The sequence below is a fragment of the Pelobates fuscus genome, chromosome 2 (assembly GCF_036172605.1).
Source record: "Pelobates fuscus isolate aPelFus1 chromosome 2, aPelFus1.pri, whole genome shotgun sequence".
Lineage (NCBI taxonomy): Eukaryota > Metazoa > Chordata > Amphibia > Anura > Pelobatidae > Pelobates > Pelobates fuscus.
The window spans coordinates 63,712,061-63,733,854 of NC_086318.1; the positions used below are offsets into that span (position 1 = coordinate 63,712,061).

The following is a 21,794-nucleotide window of genomic DNA, read 5'->3' on the forward strand; positions in this document are numbered from 1 at the left end:
CCCCTATACACTCCACCCCCTGTGAACAAACTCATTGGTGGACCCTGGGACCCAGACCTTGAGCTGTGTAAAGTGCACCAAAAAAATGGAGCTGCTTCACATTCTCCCAGAACTTTGATTTTTGTGACCACAGTTACAAACAGCCTCCATAGATCCTGTTCTACACCAGACCAGTGGAGCCAGACTGCATCTAGAGCCCATCATCATCCTCATCTGGTTGTAAGTAGGCAATCTAGTATATTATTTGTGGCAATAATCTCTAATTTACCTCACATTAAAGAAACACTATAGTCCCCAGAACCACTGCAGCTTAATGTAGTGGTTCTGGTGTCTATAGCGTGTCCCTGCAGGCCTTTTAATGTAAACACGGCAACACTGCAGCAATAGCGTTAGTTAACATGGCAGGTCATATGGGTAGGGCATTGTGATGTCACAGGGGGGTGGGGGGGGGGGGGGGGCGGCAAACTTTACTTTTGCCTAGGGCGGCAAAAATCCTTGCTCCGGCCCTGCAGTAAGCTCAATTTCTTGAAGACACTGATCCAGGTTTATCTTGATCATTTTTGTTTCTCACCTCACTTTATCCACAATATCCAATTACCTTTGAGGGCTCTCTGTCACATATATATATATATATATATATATATATATATATATATATATATATATATATATATAAACCCACAGTGGGTTCCACTGTTCACTTGGTATATGAATAGAAATAAAAGCATGACTATGTAACATATGAAAAAGCAATAAAAGAGACTTCTTTAAAGATTTGAGAAACTATCCCTTTACTCTAATTCAGATAAATAAGTAACTATGCATGTTTAATTTAGATATGCTGATTTATGCATGTAATATCTACGCATATTTCAGACTGCATAGTTTAAAATTGCATGTGCATTTCATTTGGTGATTTAATTTAATCAGCTAAATTTAAAATATTATGTGACAGGTCAAAATACAAGTATTTATGACTTCCAAAAATATCTGTTAACATACCAACAGGGATTCTACAAACCAGTTCTTGTTTCATAGTTCGTTAATTAGTTCTTTGGTTGACATATATCTCTGGAATCTGCATAGCATGATTGATTCAAGCTGTAAAATGTAATGATGTTTTTCACTCATTCAATCACTCATGCTGGTGTTTACATGTGTGATAATTATTATGTTTTATGTTTTACAATGAAATACATGCATATAAATGTATATTCCATATTTAATGTAACACTTCAAGCACACAATTATAAGGAGACAAACCATTTTATAATGGTTTGACTTCTTACCTGATGTCCATTGGGCACTGCTCTGCAATGCAAAGTTAGCTTATTTGCCAGAAGTGTCAGGGCTGTGCTCAGATAGAGGGTTTCCATTCTCATTTTCATTTCAAATGTTTTTGATTCAGGAGTGTTTTGGAAGAAAGTATTTCTATTTTAGATTTTGCGTCATGTGATTATATTGGGTGAAATTAAGTCCAAATAGAGTGTCATGTTTGTTTTCTTTGTAGTTTTTGTTTGAATGTTAAAGCAGGTGTAGCTTTAGTGAGGTTTCCCCATCGTAGCATGCCATGCAATGTATCATGTATAGCACATTTAAAGATATGCAAAAATGTTAACCCTCATCTTGTATGTTTTGTTATAGTGCCTGTCTGTGCTTCTGTCACAGTTTGCAGAGGGTTTTATTGAACGTTTCAGTGCCATTCTGTTTACCGCTCTGTTCCTATGTCAGCTTCCTGCAAATATGTATTTGCTTTAAATTGGATGGTATATTGTATGACTTTGTGGTTGTAGAAATATTTGAGTGTGGGGTCCTCTGTAAGTAGTGGTTTTAGATTGTTTATGGTTTTGTGTATTCCCTCTAGATCAGGGGTGGATAACCTTAAGCATTCCAGATGTTATGGATTTCATCTGCCATAATGCTCTTACAGCCATAATGCTGGCAAAACATCAGGGGAGGGTAAGCCTTTTCTTGGGCCTACCATTAGGTAATGATAACCACTAGCCGATTAGTTGGCTCAGTGAGCACGTCCGTTATCCATCACTGTACCTGAGGTTAGGGGAGGGACAGCCCTACCCATCCACTTTCCACGGACTGCTGGTCAAACCCCTGGTTGACAAAGACCATATACCGCCACAAGTCTTGCTGGTTTACCCCCTAAATCAGCTGGGCCACCACACCACCACAGCCACCACAGCCATTTCCTCCTCTAAAGCCTCCTGCAATGCTAAATTAAATAAATTCATCCCAACATCCATCAGGTGGACCCCATCACTATGAAAATAAATAGAAGCATTATACTCAAAGATGCGATGAGACCCTCTTATTGAGCTTAATTCTGCACCACTCCAAAACCCCAGATCCCACACTGAAACAGTGCCTAAATTGTTTCCCCCAGCATGTATTAGAATGACATCCGGAACACCGAGCAGGCCGGCTAAATGGACCACTTCATCAGCAGCTGCTCCCACTGCATCCACCGGGTACAGAACCAACGGACTTCTGCTACCGCTGGCGACAGGCCCAATTGTAGTCCCAAGGGGCAAACTTGAGCCGATGACCCATAGTCTTTCCGGCAGCTATAGAGACAAAAGGGGGAACAGAATCAGTCCAGTCAGACGAACATATGATCGAAACCTCCCAGATTCCCATCTCCCAATCCTTTGGATAACCTCCTCAACCAACCCTAGGCGTGATGCCTAAGTAGCAGCCTTTATCCAAAAGGAGTGTTCCCCAAACTCTGCGCTAGGCAGCCCCAAAAAATCCAAGACCATGCATCCTCATGAACTAACAAAGGACCCTCGCGAATCTCCCAGAAAGCATGAAGAAATGCCATAGGACACACCAGGGATGCTCCGTAACGTGACCCAAGTACCCCATCCCAGCACATCCGTCTTAGGCCTGCGAATCAGAAAAACCTCACGGCATCCCCTTCGCCAAACATGTCCCGCTATACAAACCCCCAGGGACCGATTTGGATGGGCTCACCAACTCGCTCACCCGCATGGCCCCCAAAAAAGGTGAAGGAGAATTCCAACCGAAACAACGCCACTTTGAATGGGGAGGTAAAAACCTGGGGCAGAGCCTAGAACATGCCCACCAGAAGAGCGCCCTTTCCGCCCACCCCTCATCACCATTGACACTAGAACATCCTTAGTAATGTCCAGCACCCTGGTGAGTTTAAACCAAAAGCTCAGCCCAGACAACTTCCCAGACACAGCCAAGGAAGAACAGCCTGAGGCCTCCCAGAACCAAATCAGTTGTAATAAACCTTGCACTCGCTCACCATCAGACCGAAAGCCACGAGTTGCCTTTAGAATGCTAGCCACTCACTTCGTGCCTTACCATAAAGCTGCCAGGTAGACTCTGAGACTGAACCCCGGATCCACGAAGCTACTCTGTCAACCCAAGGCTCCATAGATCCGCTGGACATGGAAAACCCATCTCGTTCGACTCAGGCGCCGCCGCCCTGAAATCCGACCACTGAAATGAGAAAGAGCATCCGCTGTAACATTAGCAACCCCAGGCACATGTACAGCCCTGCAGTATAGATTCAGAAGCATACAGCGCAGCACCAGGTGCTGCAGAAGACGAATCATTGGAGGTGATGAAGGAGACAAATTGTTGATGGCCTGCACAACTCCTATATTATCACAGTGGAAGACCACCCCACGATCCCTGAGAAAATCGCCCCAGATCTCCACAGCCACAACAATAGGAAAGAGGTCCGTCTTGTCAGGGGTGAGCGGGACCCCAAAAAACCGAGAGACCAATTCCAGGCCCGCAGGACCCACACATATAAAGTCATCCAAATAATGAAGCAGCAAATTACATGCCGCCTCTTCCCGCACTACCCACTCCAGGAATGTACTGAAACATTCACTATAGATGCAGGAAGTCAAACAACTACAAACATAGGTCAACATAGTAACTGCCCTGGAAGAAACAACCCAACAGGGGATGGCAGCCCTGGTGGACGGGAATAAGCTGAAAGGCAGCCTCAGTATCAGTTTTCGCCAGTAGAGCCCCAGGGCCCACCACCCGGACCATCCGAACCGCAGCATCAAAGGACGCGTACGACACCCTACAAAGCTCCTCATCAATATCACTATTCACCGAACCCCCAAATGGGTAGGATAAATGTTGGGTCAGCTGAAACTTACCCAGTTCCTTTTCGGGCACCACCCCCAATGGGGAGACCCAAAAGTGGGACCATAAATGGGCCACCCATTTGCCCAAGTGACAGGTCCTTACTCAGCTTGTCAGCTACCAGCTCCTTACTCAGCTTGACATCTCCTTACTCAGCTTGTCAGCCCAAGTGACAGCTCCTTACTCAGCTTGTCAGCTACCTTACTCAGCTTGTCAGCTACTCTGACAGACTTGAGATTCTGACATACCCCAGGAGAATCTGGCAATCCAAAACCCATCCCGGAAAACCCCAAGGAGCAGCTCTGCTGCCCTGCAGTTCCTATAAGAGCTTAGCCATGGGAGCATCGTGCCGATGTCCACCAACATCCTCCCCTTTCAAGACCACGGTATCCCCTCGCTCCCCAGCCTTTCCCCGCTTTATACAGTGGGAAGCTAAGTGAGAGCCTATTTGTGCTTAAACTTACAACTGGACCCCCAGTTACACTGTTTTTTATTGTATTGCCAACAGCAAGCAGAGCGTTTGGTTAAGGACGACACGGTGGGGTGCACCTCTAAGAAAGGACGACGGACCCCCCTGATGCGAGGCTGGGTCAACTGGCCAACCACATACTAATATCCATTTGATCCCAACCCACGGAGAGGCGAACTGACAGCCGCTGGTGAAACTGTTCGTCATAACTCCACCAGCTTAGTCCCCCATACACCCGACATGCCGTCCATATATATGGTATCCTGGTAACAAAACAGGGCCGATCCTTTTTCTGGTGCCTTCTCCCGTATCACACTGGCCAGGGTAGAGAAGGCCCTGATCCAATTCCCAAATGTTTTGGGAATCTTTTGATGCCTAAACTTGTCTTTATTTTTATAGGAGTTCTTGAACTCCTTCTCTGGAGGAGGCGAGTCCTCCATGGGGAACAGGAAGAAAATCTCAACAAACTCCCCCTTCCAAATCTTGTCCCGCACCTCCAGGCACAAATGCAAACCGAGAGGGCTCAACCAGCACATATAGGCTGCCCCATGAGCGGCCGGCGCTACCCCCACACTCGACAAACCTGAAGGGACAGAGGAATTTCATTCACAAGTATCCAAAAGGCCCCTCAAGAACCCCAAAATCGAACCCCAGGCCACAGAACCACATGGGCTACCCACACTACCCACCTGACCCTCCACCAATGCAGAACCAGACTCGATTGGAGTATCAGAACCGTAACCACTGGAGGCTGGGCCAGAGCTGCCACCTCCACTGGGAGCAACACCAACGTTGCACACAACGAGGCCTGGAACAAGGCCCGATCTGGAGCCACCTGGGAAGACAGAACAGGTGAATTCAAATCCCTCCCCCCCTTTATCCATACTGGCAGGCCCACCCCAGGGGGACGGAGAAGGCAAGTGATTGCCCGGAAGATCCAGGGAAGAGGGCTAGCAGAGCTAACAAGGGATAGGAGGCGCCCACCTCACACTACTCAGTCACCACCCCCCAGTAAGGCCCACCGGGAAACACCCTTAAGCCTGCCTGGAGGCCCGTCCATGGCTCCGCCCGCCTGGACTGCGGGAACCACATGGCAGGTCTGCCAATGGAGACAAGGCTGCTGGAAAACCCTCATCGACCATAGAAAGGGATTCAGCCTTTAACAGAGCACTATCAGTTAGCATAGTTGCGGACCAGCCAGCCCGGGAAGAAGGACTGGGGCTCCTGCTTCGTTTGGCTGTAGAAGGGGAAGACAAGCAGGTGCAAACCACCGCGGACCACCCCTCTGCCCAAGTAATGACAGAAGCCTACAAGGGAAGTGAAGTGAGCCTCACAGATGCAGACCGGCAGATCTGCAAGGCCAGGACTGCACTCCTGGTCCCAGGAGGGCCTGTAGCTTCGCCTTGAGGAGCGAAACATTCCGGTGGCCTAGCTTGCCTCCGGAGACCTCCGCTACCGCTGGGAGGGGAGGCGGTAACAGCTGCGGAGGCCTGAAGATGAGCCAGCTGAGCCTGCAGGTGCAGACCCCCATCTTGTCAGCCCTCAAGACTTGGAAAATCAGGTATATCAAGCAGAACAACCAATAATTACCAAGCTGTTCCAAACTGATAATTAAGATGGCTGCTATACTGTAAGATGGCAACCTATTTATACTAGCCCACCCATCCAACCCTACTACTCCACCCACATCCTAAAATAACTTTACCACATTCCTCTTTATACACTCCCCTCACACTCACTTGTCCTTATTCCTGCCTAGGCCTTGCCTGGCTCCTCAGGGTCTAGTTGGTATATCAGCAAATAGGCAAAGATCCTGGCATTGAGTTGCACACTGATTTAACAATATATAAGTAAAGATCCTAGTGATGAGAGTGCAGAGACAAGTAAAGAAGTTGCTGGTTATCACAAGTGTGCAGCAAGTAAGCTGGCTTTAGCATGTAAAGACACAGGGTTTATGCGTTTTTATCCTGGAAGGACTTTATAAACACAGAGCTGTGTTTTGAAGTCCTCACTGTGTTCAACAGAGGCTTAATTTCAGTGTGCAGATGAAGCACCTGTTATTATTAGCAGTAGATTGTATTATTACGTAAAAGTGTTAACAAGGTAACAATTACGAAGCCAAAAGTACTTACTATATAAAATCACAGTTACAATTAAACAATGAAGATATATGTGCAAATGCACTAGAATAAATAGAGGTCAATAAGATATGTAAAATAGTAATGAAATAAAATAATATTTATAAAAAAAATATTAAAGAAAAATTATTAAAAAATCTAAAAGTATATATTAAGAAAATAAATCAGGATCCTGATCCAAATATAAAAAGATCAGGGTAAAAAGGATCAGGATCCTGATTCTTTTACTTAATATTCCCTTTTATATTTTTAAATACATTTTCTTTAATATTTTTTTATTATATATAAAATGTATATATATATATATTACTTAATGTAGATGTAGGATATATAGTTTTTATTCTGCAAAAGCCATCCCCACTAGGCCAAAAGGTCTCTGTGGATTTCAAATTCGTATGCATGTCCTATATATGTGTACTGTAAGAGAATCACTAACCCAGAAACAATATTTCAGAATCTGTATCTTGTGGAAACACTTTAAAGAGCGAATATATATACTTAAAAAAATAATAATAATCATTTTGGGAACAGAAGATCTAAAATGTAGATTTGTCTAAAATGTATGTATCCTGAAGGTGCAGTACAATATTACGCTAAGCTAAGCATCTTATATAGTGATGCCGCGGACATAAAACTTTCGGTTCGCGAACCGCGAACGCGAATTTCCGCAAATGTTCGCAAACCGGGCGAACCGGGTGAACCGCCATAGACTTCAATAGGCAGGCGAATTTTAAAACCCACAGGGACTCTTTCTGCCCACAATAGTGATTGAAGGGGGGGGACACCTACTGTCCTACCCCCCAGGCCCCCACCCCTGTGCGGCAGGTGGGGGCCATAATGATAATGAGGGGGGGACCTACTGTCCTCCCCCCCTGGCCCCCAACCCTGGGCGGCGGGTGGAGGCCATAAAGATAATGAGGGGGGACCTACTGTCCTCCCCCTCTCCGGCCCCCACCCCTGTGCGGCGGGTGGGGGCCCTAAAAAAAACAATAAGGGGGGACCTACTGTCTCCCCCCAGCCCCCACCCCTGAGCACCCCTAAAAAAAAAAAAAAAAACAAGCGCAAAAAATAATAATCCATCTTCTCCCATGGAGGGCTCTGCGCAGACTGAGCTCTGCAGGGCGGGGGAAGGCTTATAAAGCCTTGCCACGCCCTGCAATTAGGCTAAGAACACTCTGATTGGCCGGTTTAAGGTTTGAAATCACAGAGCACTGTGATTGGATGGATTTCAAGCCCACCAATCAGAGTGCTGTTTGTCATTTTACACAGCGTGGGAAAATCCCAAAGAACTTTCCCACGCTGTGTAAAATGACACAGAGCACTGTGACTGGATGGATTTCAAGCCATCCAATCACAGTGCGCTGTGTCATTTTACACAGCGTGGGAAAGTTCTTTGGAATTTTCCCACGCTGTGTAAAATGACAAAGAGCACTCTGATTGGCTTAAACCGCCCCCTTATTAGTATTTAGGGCCCCCACCCACCGCAGTAGGACCCCTCCCTCAGTGGTCACTCCTCACCCCCCAACCTTAGTGGTCTCTCCTCTATCCCGCCTCCCTCCCATAGTGGTCTCTCCTCCACCCCCTCCACCCCCTCCATCCCACTTTCCTACACCCCCCTCCATCCCTTAGTGGTCTCTCCTACACCCCCCCTCCCTCCCTTTGTGGTCTCTCCTACACCCCTCCTTCCCTTTGTGGTCTCTCCCCCACCCCACTGCATCCCTTAGTGGTCTCTCCCCCCCCCCATTCTCCTCACCCCCCATTCCTACACTGTGTAGAGTGGCTGAGTGCCGGTCCGGTCCGCGATCAGTGAGCACTTCCTGTCAGTCCGGCCAGGTACAGGAAACAAATGTTCCTGTACTGCAGACCAGAACTTGGCCACGCTCTTGCCGATCACTCATATCTTGAGCCCCCGGGCCGGTGCACCCTAATGGACGCGCTTTCCCGGACAGAGCTGCACCTCCTGAGGCTCTCTATAGAGCGCTCAGGTGGCTGCAGCATGAGGGAGCCAGTGCTCTGGGCACCCCTTCATAAGCCTCCACTACTAACCTTGGGGGATTTCTCCATTGCCTGTCCCCTCGCATGATTTCCTGTGGGGGATGTGTCTCCCCCATCCTGCCCGGTTCCTACACCTATAGACATTCCACCTTTTTGAGTATTTTCGCCCCTTTCGGCAGTTCTGGTTACGTGATTCGCATAAGTGGCCCACCCTTTTTATTCTCCAATATCCAGAAAAGGATGTTGCGCTAGAGTATTAATATGTGTACCTAGTAAGTATATATCTCACTAGTAAACCTTCATAAACATCATATGAAAAGATACATATACAGACAATACAGTGCAGACCATCTGATTTTAAAATATTCTTGTAGTGCACACTTAAATAGAAAATTGGGAGTTCACAGTCACATTTCCCAGAGCCTAATGAACCCTGGCTCTGGGTAGCACTGTATGGGAAACAGAGCCAGGAGCACACCAATGGCACAGTATAAAAATATATATTTATTTGTAAAACAATTAAAACTGCTTGCTCAGCAAGATGTGGGCTTGTAACAAACAAGTTCCCACGAAAAGTGCTTGTTTAAAAGTCAATTGCTCCGGTCACTTCCCTGTTCCGCATCCTGGCTGAGCCCCCTTGTGACGTAACGCGTTTCACCCAGGTGACCTGGACTTACTCAGACGCAGTGGCGTACACACGACCCATGGGGCCCCGGTGCGATAATTGATCAATTCGTCCACCCCCCCCATGCGCTTACTCTGCATGGGCCAGGGCCGCAACACGTGGCAGATGCACACACACTTAAAGGACAACTACAGACACCCAGATCACATCAGCTCAATTAAGTGGTCTGGGTGCCAGGTCCCTCTAGTTTTAACCCTGCAGCTGAAAACATAGCAGTTTCCGAGAGCTGAGCAGAGTGCTCAGAGGAAGTGCTCCCTTGCCAGCCCGCCAGCCCGCCAGCCCGCCAGTCCACCAGTGCTGCCCGTCCAGCAGCCCAGCATGTCAGTTAGCCGCAAGGCTAACAAGACATTTGCCCTGTGCATTTGGGGGCATTGTTTTTTGCCGCCCCCTGGAAAATGACGCCCAAGGCAAATGCCTTGTTTGCCTCGCGGCTAAAACGTCCCTGCTAACACACACACTCTAACACTAACACACACACTCTAACACTAAACACTTTAACACTAACACACACACACTCTAACACTAATACAAACACACATACACAAACACTTGTTTTTTTTTTTAAATTTAATCCCCCAGCCTCCTTACATTTGGGAGAGCTGAGGGGATTCCCTGGGGTCCATTGGTGCTGCTGCAGTCCATTTGTATCAAAAGCTCTGCCCCCCTTCGCTTCTCATTGGTAGGATTCACACAGCTTGTTCGTCCTAATCTCTTGCTCACACTTGTTCATCCTAATGGAGCTCCTATGTTTCTAACCAGTTACAAATCACCATATATACTGTACATCTCATCCATTAACATAAGTATATACACGAGAAAATAAAGAGAAACATCATTATTCTATAAATAAATACATTGTTCTCTACCTTGTATTGCAGCCACCAATCTTACATTAACATTTGTATTTTCTTCTTACATTCCTATTGGCTTTTGGATAGTAAGGGGACTATCTACTAAACATGGTAAAGTTTAAAAATATGTCTTGTAAGAAGATAGAAGTGTGTTAGCCTCCAGGCTATATATATACTTGATACAGAGGAAAAAATAAATCAATTAAATTCTTCTAAAGTGAAGAAGGGTACTATCACCTAAATAGAAATAATTATTTTATTTTTTATTTTTTAAGGGGCTTATCGATCTCACCAGTCGCTATTCCAATGAATGATCTGCATATTTACTGCTATCTGTTACAGCAAGGCATGTGTGTTCCTTCTTTGCTCTCCTAATATCACATAATTTGGTTAGTACATTATGTTTATTTTAATTCACATCACAGGAGCTGTACACTCAACACTAGTCACTATTGGGTTAAATATGTATAGACGGAGGTTTCACAGAATGACGTCATTTCACGCATCATGGGACCATTGCGAATGCGCATGCACATAGACACAATCACTTCCGGGTTCTGAACATGGACGGGTAACACCACACACCTTTGGTAAGTCACTCATTTATTGTTTTTATATAAATTCTGATACTGTACGCTTGTTTTTTGATCTTGATTAAAACCCTTGAGGGTCGAAACATTGATTATTTTCTTAATACACGATTGAAAAATTTCCTCAGGAGTGCTCCATTTATCATCTTCTCTATTTATGCGCTGGAAGCACCCAGGTACTATATATATATATATATATATATATATATATATATATATAATGAGGGATTGCACTCCTGGTGTAATCCTGTGGTGCCCGGTGCTGGTCTGGCAAGGATCATGTAGACATCTTTTGTCCTGATGAAAGCTCCATGTGGGAGCTGAAATGTTGACTTTTTAAATGGATTGAATAAAAGTTTCATTTTATTTGAAAATCTCTATAAAGTCCTTGGAGTGCGGTCATTTCTGCTATGTCTATATATATATATATATATATATATATCAGATGCATTGTTAGACACAGATCTGCACACACCAAACAAGCCATAAGACTTGCTTTTCCCACAGAAATCGCACATTTGCATTGCTGTTTCTACTGCAAGGGAATCTTGATGGGCATATGCAAATGAGTTTCACATATATAATATATACATACACTGGTGTCCAAAATGCTAAAGTTCACTCACCAATTTTCTATTTTTTTTATGAAAACAGATGTAAAATAAATCTGAGTAGGAAATTTAGCCATTGACAAGGTTAGAAATAATACATTTTAAGTTTAACAATAATTGTGTCCTTGAAGTCGTGAAGACCTTTAGCATTCTAGTTTTTACTTTGCTGAGGTAAACTGAAGAGATTCCCCCAACCTCCCATAAGTTGGATAGGCTTCATTGGAACCTCTTCATTGGAACCTCATTCAGTCAAGCTGCTCCCATTAGAGATCAATAAGGTTTAGATCTGGTGACTGTGCTGGCCACTCCATTAAAGACAGAATACCGTCTGGCTGCTTTTTCCCTTAAAATTGTTTGCATAGTTGGATCTGTGCTTTTAGTCATTGTCTTCTTATTGGAGCAAATTTGCTCCCTGGGTTATGGCACAGTATTGCAAAATGGAGTGATACCCATCTATCTCAAAGGTCCCTCAAACCCACAATTGCTGATGCTTCAGATACTCAACTAGTCTAATAAAGGCCAGTTTTACTGATTCCTTAATAATCACAACAGTGTTCAACTGTGATAATAATTGCAAATGTTTTATTATGATCACTTAGCCTTTTTAAATGATAAACGTAGATTAGCAAACACAACTTGCCAATGGAACACAGGTCAGATGGCTGCTGATAATGGGCCCTGTACCGTCTATGTAGATTATGTAGTTTTTCCATTAAAATTCCTGGGTGCTATTTCAGCTAAAATAGTCATTTAAAACAATAACAACGTCTACACTCTATTTATAATAGATTTCATTTTATATAGATAAAAAAGCATATTTTTTTTAAAGCAATAGCATTTTGTTAAAACTTTGATCCCAAAGTTTTGAACACTAGTTTGAAATATATATATGTATTAAGGCTTTGACTGGAATTGTGGGAGGGTCTTATTTACCTTTTTAAAGGAACTCCTCACCTTCCCCTGAACCATTCCTGGTCTAGCGACTTGCATGTGACTACTACCAGTTACATGCAAGTGCGGCATCTTACAAACTTACCTGATCTCCACGTGGTTGTTTCTGTATCTGCTGTTCTCTTCCGGATTTACTCAACCACTGTACTCTGCAAATGGAATTGGCCCCTCACCAGTTCTCCGAGGCCCTAGCTCTCTGCGTACGGAACCGGAAACACTCTCCAAACTGTAAGATACTGACCTAACCATTGCGTCACTATCACAGTCCCACGGCATAATTATGGTTTAGGTCTATTCCCTCATTATCCATTTGCATACAGAATTTCATATAATATTTTGTTTCAATGTTGGTTTAACCCCTTAAGGACTGAGCCAAGTAGAAACATAGAAACATAGAATGTGACGGCAGATAAGAACCATTCGGCCCATCTAGTCTTATCTGCCGTCACATTCTATGTTTCTATGTTTCTAAGTATACCAGGATATCTATCATTTTATGTCACATACCACAATTTCCTACAACTATCTCGTTACCCCCTCTAAGTCTGCTCCAATCCACTTTCTTGTGTTAAACTGCATTACTGACTTACTCATTCTCAGGTATGTGAGTTTACACGTACTTATACACTACCATACCCTTCTTCTCTTAGTTTTGTTACTGGCTGACAGGGCACCAGTAGTCCAATAGTTAATCATTTCTCAGGCCTCTATGCTTTACTTTAGGGGTCCCGCGAGGCCAACAGCCATCCTCAAACTCGGAGGTACTATGCCCATCTGCTCCACTCATAGTTGGTCACCTCGCATGGTGGAATAGAGAGGGCCTCACCTGTCACTCCGATTCTATCTTATGCTTTAAAAGTTACTGAGAGGCCAACACCCCGCCACAACGTTCGGTGGCCATGAAATCACCTTGCGTCAACGCATAGATAAAGCTGCCCAAGCCACTTGGCATCTAGCAAAGCCTCACCCGTCACCAACCAAGTTTAATCATTTCACTGCTTGGCATTAGCTAGTAAGCCAGTACGTTATAAGGGTATACAATAATTATTTTATGTCATTTAACATGTCTCACGGCAAGAAGGTGGAAAGACCAGTCCCTGCTCAGCTCTCCTGCTAGGTCTGATACACCTTCATGCAAAGGGGGCATGGCTAGTCCTATTTCTATTAGATCTTGGACTATCCCTCGCATCACAGCAGTACTTTTAAACGGAACATACGGTACCAGCAACTGCTAGATAACCAAATAAACCAATCACACACATATATATATGTGTGTGTGTGTCTGTGTGTGTACCGCTAAACGGGCTTATAGTAGGGAAGCAACTACTTAGAATTAGAATTGTGTATAGAATTTAAAATGAAAACCTGCCCTGATGTTTTATTCTATATAGCAGGTATAAATAGCTTGCATGTAAATCTGTGATGCCTGCACAATTAAATGGATTAAAGCCAGTTATGGCAGGTACTATTAGGTAAAGGTATGTTCCCTCTGTTGCATTAATACTGTATTGAAATATCATGTGGTGTTAAATTAATATTAGGTATGTTCCATTGCGTTGGTTTACCAGTAAAACATGTATATGTCAATCATTACAAATACCATTTAGGTAGAGGCTATTAGCAGGTCACATACAGAATGATATAAACAAATGTTACTCTATGAATTTTTCAGGTATTCAACATTATTTTCTGTGCATTGAGAAATGTAACAACATACATGTGCTGCCTTTTCAACATAGGCAGATTAGTAAACGGCATTGTTGTTGCCATGGATGAGAATTAGTCCATATGTTTTGCAGTTATAACATAACTGCAAGCAAGATTGGCAGCAAGCATATAGTGTGTACCTTATTGTTCTATGGTCGGAGGAGCTAACCTGTGTTTCTGCACTTTTTCTTGTTTTCTAATGGGTCTAGTGTGCCCAATAGGGTGGGCTGGTTGTGAGTATGTGTGTCTATGTTGATTGGGTCCTGTGGGTGGTTAAGTGGCACTTCTCTCGTTTGAGGGAGGGTTTGGGTGATTGTTAAGTTCTGGCGTTCAACACCGGTTAAATTGGTATATGTACGTCTGTGCATAAGCGTGGGTTTTGTGTCGTGCTTGCTATGCATGGATTAGTAGGTAGTGTCGACCCCTAACCTAAGAGGGTCACAGGGTTGGGAGTACGTCTCGGTCTTTGTATGGGGAGTTATTAATAAAACTTTGTATTTGGATAGAGCGATAGGGTGAGCTCAGAGAAGGGAAGAGAATAGCAGTGCATGGAAATTAAAAGGTAAACAGTTTATGAGGTGTTCAGGTCTCTGCCTCCAGTCTATTGTTGCCCCTGGGGACGAATGGTACAGTTCTTTCTGGGTCCCATGAGTGGGGGGCTGGTGTTGTTCCCAGTGTTGGGGCGTTCTGTATTAGTCCCAATTTTTGGAGGAGTGCCGGGACCTCCGAGAGTGAGGTGAGTTTTAGAACCTCTTCTCCACTGAATACCGCCAGGGTTCTTGGCAGCAGCCATCAGTATTCTATGTTCCCCTTCCGCAGGTGTTCCGTTACGTTGCTCAAGGACTTTCTCTAGAGTAGGGTGCTCCGCGTGATATCCTGGAAGAAGGTAAGTTGTGAGACTTCGAAGGCCAATGGTGTCTTGTCTCTCACTGCTGCTAGTATGCAGTGTTTGTCTGTCATGGAATGGCAGCGGACGATAACGTCCCTTGGAGCCGTTGTGGGTGCCCTTTTCGCTTTATTAATGCAGAAGTGGCTGTCAAATTCCAGCTTTTTGGCTTGCGTGTGTGGCAGTATTGTTGCCGTGAGTCTCCTCAGGTACTGTGGTAATTCGGATGATCCCACTGCGTCAGGGATACCCCAGATTTTAATATGTATGTGCCTGCTGCGATCCTCCGTGGTGTCTAGCATGTTTTGGAGCACTGAGTTCGCTGTATGCAAATGTTTCAGAGCATCGCCCATGCTTTTCACCTCTTGTCTGAGGTCTAGTTTGTCTTCTTCAGAGGCCTGTACTCGTGCTGTCACTGCCTGCGTTTCTGTGCGCTTTAGGTTTATGTCAGCATCAAACATCCTCTTCATCTCCTGTAATAGGAGTCTGATATCTGTTTTAGTGGCTGGGGCTGAGTCTTCCCCCTTTGCTTGTGGGCTGCTGGGGGATTTAGATCGCATGTCTGTGCTGCTTCCCTGGGTCGGCTGTTCTGAGTGTGTGGGGCCAGTCTCCTGATCTTTTTCAGCTGCCATTTTGTGGCCTGCTGTGCGTTGAAGCAGAGTCCCTGGGTGCAACCTGTTGTGGCTTCTGTGATCGCCTCCCCATTTCTTCATCGGGTGATTGGTAGTGATCTGCCCGCTGTCTGCACCAGTCCTCCAGGCTCTTGGAGATCCCCACGGGTAGCTGCGATGCTGACGGGAGGGCGAGGTAGGCCAGGATTTGCGGACTCGTTTTTTGCCCGATTTTGGGTATAAAAAGGCCATCGGTGGGTAGCACCGGGAGCCCTGAGGTTGTAACTACAGGTCCCGCGGGTCAATGGCCCCCCGCACTTGAGATACGCTGTGGATTGTATGTTGGTGCTGGGGAGCCGTGGATAATGGCGTACATTCAGCTCCGTGGTTAAGCTCCGCCCCCTCAACATTACGTTTTAATCACGTTTATATAAAATTCAAGGCCTCACTCTGTTTCTCCTTCACGTCTACAAAATACAATTCAAAACCCTTGCTTTAACAAGGAGCTTGTCTCTTTACACTGACCCTTGCAGGGTCCTCCATAAGCATTCGAGCAACATCACATAATTCAATATTAGTTACGTATTCCTGTATGTTTAAGATATCCAACGCGATATTGACTTCTATCATTCTTTTCTTTTTTTCTTCTTCTTGAAGTTTTTACATTTCACCCAGTCTCCACTCATTCAATAAATCATTGAAAACTCACTTCTTCAAGAAAGCATATCAATTAAACGGTTAGCAGGTTTTCATCCCCCACCCTCCATGACTCCTCTCCTGCAACTGTCAAAAATTACCTACTATGATCTCAATTAATACTTTTCTAACAACCTACTTCGTACCCCTACTTTTACCCTATGTGTCACTATCCACCACTCCCTCTAGAATGTAAGCTCATGGAGCAGGGCCCTCCACCCCTCTGTTCCTGTACGTCCAGTTGTCTGGTTACAATTACATGTCTGTTAGTCCACCCATTGTATAGCGCTACGGAATCTGATGGCGCTATATAAAAAATAAAATAATAATAATACATCAATAGGTGAATAAGGATATGGACAAGTTGCCATACCACACCTATCAGATACATGGTGATAATATTATAATTATAATACTAACACATATCATCATTAAGTTAAACCACTCCTCCCTCATACTCATAGAAGCCACTATGGCTGGCCAAACACGGCTTATTTAACTGTTTCTACAAACTGTATGTTTTGTTCATTCAGGGAAAATTCCACTACTAATACAATTAAACAATTTCATTAAAACATAGCATCACAGTAATGCCTCGTTCAGCTTATGGTATTAGGCCCCTTAATATGATATATCGATTTCTATACTATGAAATTCAATTTGGCTTCCCTACATAGCAGGTGTCGCATCTGACTGTATTAATTTATGTCAGGCTCATACTTAGGCCTATACATAGGGTTAAAAAAATACAATATTAGCCTATGCATACATTCACTGTAGATACATTATACATAGCCCTCATGGGGCTCATCTGCTAAAGCAGGTTTACTTTGGTTTAGTTATCCTAATTAGGGGTTGTTGGTGATTGGCTTCCAATACACTTGTTTGCTTGATTGCAATTCTACTGAACGTATCTGTCCACGTGTATGGTCTATGTAAATACTGTTCATCATATATTCTTGTTGATACTGATTATAGTTACTTACAAAATGTCTCCAATATTGCTACTCTTCTGGATATACACCTATTCTACTCTCAGTTCATTTTCCCATATACAAGTTGGTTTTATAAACTTGACCCTTGATATGTTCATCATTTATCTATGTTCAAAACTTGTCTGTCTCTGGGCTATCCCATTAATTTTTCAGGCAACATCAGCTTATGTATCCATAAATTACCTTCCAACAAGTGTGGTTATGTGACATGTTCACAATTTAGATACTTTCAAGAGCTTCATCATTATTAGAATATGAATATATGTCTCAATGCTAATAGTTTAATTTTAACATTACATGCTGATAATTATATTCATACAACCTGGTTTAGTCTAATTGCTTATACTAATCTTCTTGTTCTTGTGTTACCCCATTCAGCTACTGTATTAACCCCTCAATTGTTTGCAAGGTATATATTGTTTTTTTTCAATTATGTTTACAACTAATTACCTTAGCCATCGTATGTCTCACTTGTATGGCAGATTCCAGTTTTCAATGTACATGGTATTCCTTCTCCATGTTATAAGGTATTTAAAGTTGGACCCTTAGTGGTCTTCCAGTAATTGCTGTCACCTAAGTCTCTCCGTTCATTACTATTTCATGTCACAGGTAATTGGTCGTTCATTGCCTCTATGTTTATCATGACAGGTTAGTTCAATTTACCAAGGTATCACCAAGCCTTATCACTCCTATTGGGGAACTCACCAAACCTACATGTTTTCTTGCTTATACAACCATATTCATGGGCCGACAAGAGGCTTGGCTCTTTATGCTTGACTCATGCATGTTCCACCCTATGTAAATCAAGTCATTTCCACATCAGGAAGAGAATTAGTTACTGAGGATTTACAAATACACGGCATTGGAACGTACTACATTATTAACTTTAACTATATTTGGTATCCAGCTGGGTGGGATATATCAATAGTAGAAGAAAACGAGAGGAGGACATCATTTAGAAGTGAAATGTTGGCTGAATGGAAATGAGTAATGTTAAAAAGTTAAATAAATTAAGTGATATTTTTCTATATTTACCCCTGTTCTTTGGACTTCCGTGAATATTGCTCTTTGGAATGATTTTTCCCATGCTTGCAAATCACTACCCAACTCAATACTAAAATAGTGACTTTTTCCATGTCCCACTAATACACTAAAGCAAAATGGCCGCTGATCATCAAGTTCCTCATTTTGATTATGACTTAAATGTAGATTTTCTTGAATCCAGATTTCATCAGCAGGCCAAACCTGAAATATATAGGACAGAAATATATCAGTTACATTCACAAAGCATTAACATTTATATAATTTATGTAAGCTTATTTAACCCCTTAAGGACCAAACTTCTGGAATAAAAGGGAATCATGACATGTCACACATGTCATGTGTCCTTAAGGGGTTAAATGAAAGCTTTAAATGTTTTGTATGTTACAAATACAGTTTATTGACATTTATAATCATCAGTATAGAGATATAGTTAACCTTTAACCATTTTACTATCTAAACCAAGTATAAACATTTTTATGTTCATGTAGTTTGCAGAATAAAATATAGTCTATAAAGTCTCATTCACGCTTATTCATACTCCAGTTTTGACTACCACCCTGCAAAGGAACGCATTTCTCTACCAGAAGCCACTAGTCACTGAAATAATGTCTGTAAATTTGCTGAAAAGGTAAGCTCACTTCCTGCTTTCAAACAGTACTAGAAGTTTCAATTGGTCATATTAGTCAAACGGGCAGAGAGGGGTGAATGGACTCCACCATGTCTCTTTAAGCATCACACTAGCCATCCAGAGATTGATAAAGATTGCTATAGCAGTTTTTAAATACCTTTATTTCAGATATATATGATTTAACTGTATGTGGACATTATGTTCAATTGTAGACACTCCTTTTAGATTATGTTGCCATTTTAGTAGGCTGTCCAGCTAGTAATGCCTTTGTTTCCTTACAAATACATATACGCATGGCATTTGACCATTTTCATTTATCTATATTTGTCACACCTACTGTATATGAGAAGAAAAACGCATATTTACTTTTAAACTAACATTTAAGACCCTGTGTGAACAGTATATACTGTCTAATGCCTTTCACTTCCATGTTTTTTTTAAAGTCTGAAAGAAAAAGTGAAAAATAAAAATTGTGTTCATAATTGTTATTTTACACTTGTTTGCAAAGCAATATATATTCATATGCACTATGTGCATCCTTTGCTTCAAATATGTTATGCTAATATTTTTTTCTTTGTCAATATAAAAGTGCTTGATAGTAAAGGAGTTAAAGGGACACTCTTAACACCAAAACAGTTCTAGCTTTATTAAGTGGTTTTAGTGTATAGATCATGCCCCTCTAGTGTCACTACTTAATTCTCTGCCATTTAGGAATTAACTCAAATTGTTTATGCAGCCCTAGTTATACCTTTCCTGGCAGTCAATCACACTACCTGAAAAAGAAGCCTAATTTGTAAACTTATTGCACAGTGTGTTAATATAAGTATTTACCACTAACTCCAGTCTACGACTGCCTGTTATGTCTGAATAAAGCTCAGAGTGGGAGTAAGGGAATGAAGTGTTTAACTTCTAAATTAAACACATGGAACTGTTAAAGATTTTTCTTTTTCATTGAGACTGTGTGTCACAGCCAGTGAAGGCATGGATAGGGCTCCATAAGCAAAGGGATTCAACTGCCAAATTGCAGAGACTGAGCAGTGAGACAACACAACATGATCTATAAGCTTCATTAAGTTGAGTTTGTTTTGGTGCTTAGAATATATCTTCAAAGGTTACCGATATGCCTTACTAGCGATCATAAATATTAATAAGATATTAATTTGTAACATACAGAAATAATGTAAGCATTTTTTGTAAATAATCTTATATAAATATCATAGTTGTGATATATTATGCAGCAATTATAGAGATATAAATATCTTTAAAAAACATAAAAGTGTATGTACTGTACAGTTCAATATATGTATGCAGTGAAATGGATCCAAATGCAAATAGCAAAGTATATCAATGGTCCAGATTTTGTGCATTGGAACAGAATGGAAAAATACCCATTGTAGATTTGTCTTACCAACTTTAAGAACCTCTGACATATATGTTAATATATACACATAGATAAAATCTAGATATGTAGCTGTATTCAAAAGGTTTTGGTACAATGTAAAAAATATCTGACTTTCATCGTTTGGCTTTAAATGGTTAAACCTAAAAGGTATTTTAATATGTAGCTAAATAAAGCATTAGGTTGTTTTTTTCCCTCTTGATATAAGATAATTTAATTGAAGGAGATAGTTTGGCAAGTTACAATACTAGCAATTATACTGTGTCATGTAATGGATTATCATTTATTGTAATTAAATCAGCCGGCCGCTTTGTAGAAATCAAATAAATTCTAACTTTACTTCAACATACTGCTACCATTGTTTGTTAGATTGTAGTACTTTTACTATTTTTTTTAGTTGTTTTAGTAATGTGATATATTTAATATAATAAGCATATTGTTTTAGACATAAAAGTCTTCGGTTTAAATTTTTAAAAATATATATTTTTTAAAATGTAATGTTTCTATCTGTACATTAATGTGGAATTTGCAATCTTATATCCAATACCTACTGGCATGTTAATAGCTGCTGATATCCTTTTTTTTTTTTAGCATTATTGGATTAGTGAAAATAAGCCCTATGTATTATTTAAACACCTTTAAGTTTTAGTGATCACAGCCCTGCTACTAAGGATTATCAACACCTTTAGGACCTATAGGACCAAGAAAAGCTACAACACCTTAAAGAACTTGCAAGGAAACTTTTGTAACCGATAACTATAACCCCAAAATATTTAAAATAAATGTTAGAGAGAAAACATGGCCACTACAAACACTTCTCTGATTTGATTAATTGTTCTTGCATTATCAACTGATAATTTCTCATTAATCAACTAAGTCAATTAAAGAACAAATAAGCACTGTAACTGCAATATAATATTGATAACATAATAAATGCTCATGTGAACAATATCTAAAAAATCTGTATAGAGGTACATTTCCTTCAATATTCATGGTGTTCATGGTGCACCTGGCATGTATTAGTATCATCAATGCTTAGCTTAGCTTATCTGTGAGATTAACCCTGAAATCACGGGATCACAAGTTAGGCCCAGTTTTATGACAATAAAACATTCTAAATGTTAGCATATAAATGGTTTGCCAAATTTACATTTGTTATTGCTCACATGATACTTAAGACAGATTAAGGAACAAAGCACAAATAAAAATACATTTTTAAATTGTATAACAAAATATGGGGATGCAGTTCCGATATCGGTGGGTCCTACACTAATTCAATTCTGGGAAACAATTTAAATAGTGCTAATGCTTAATAAGCTACTGTGTATTTAACCCCTTAAGGACACATGACATGTGTGACATGTCATGATTCCCTTTTATTCCAGAAGT

At 41.9% G+C, this 21,794-nt stretch overlaps 1 protein-coding gene across 1 annotated transcript in view; it reads right to left on the bottom strand.

Moving 5' to 3' along the window:
- The window catches only part of SNTG2 (syntrophin gamma 2), a 539,246-nt gene that overhangs the window by 71,798 nt on the left and 445,654 nt on the right, over nt 1–21,794 (bottom strand). Inside the window, exon 15 of the mRNA XM_063442215.1 lies at nt 18,370–18,579. Within this exon, the coding sequence (XP_063298285.1) occupies nt 18,370–18,579 (210 nt within the window). The remainder of the gene's footprint in view (nt 1–18,369; nt 18,580–21,794) is intronic.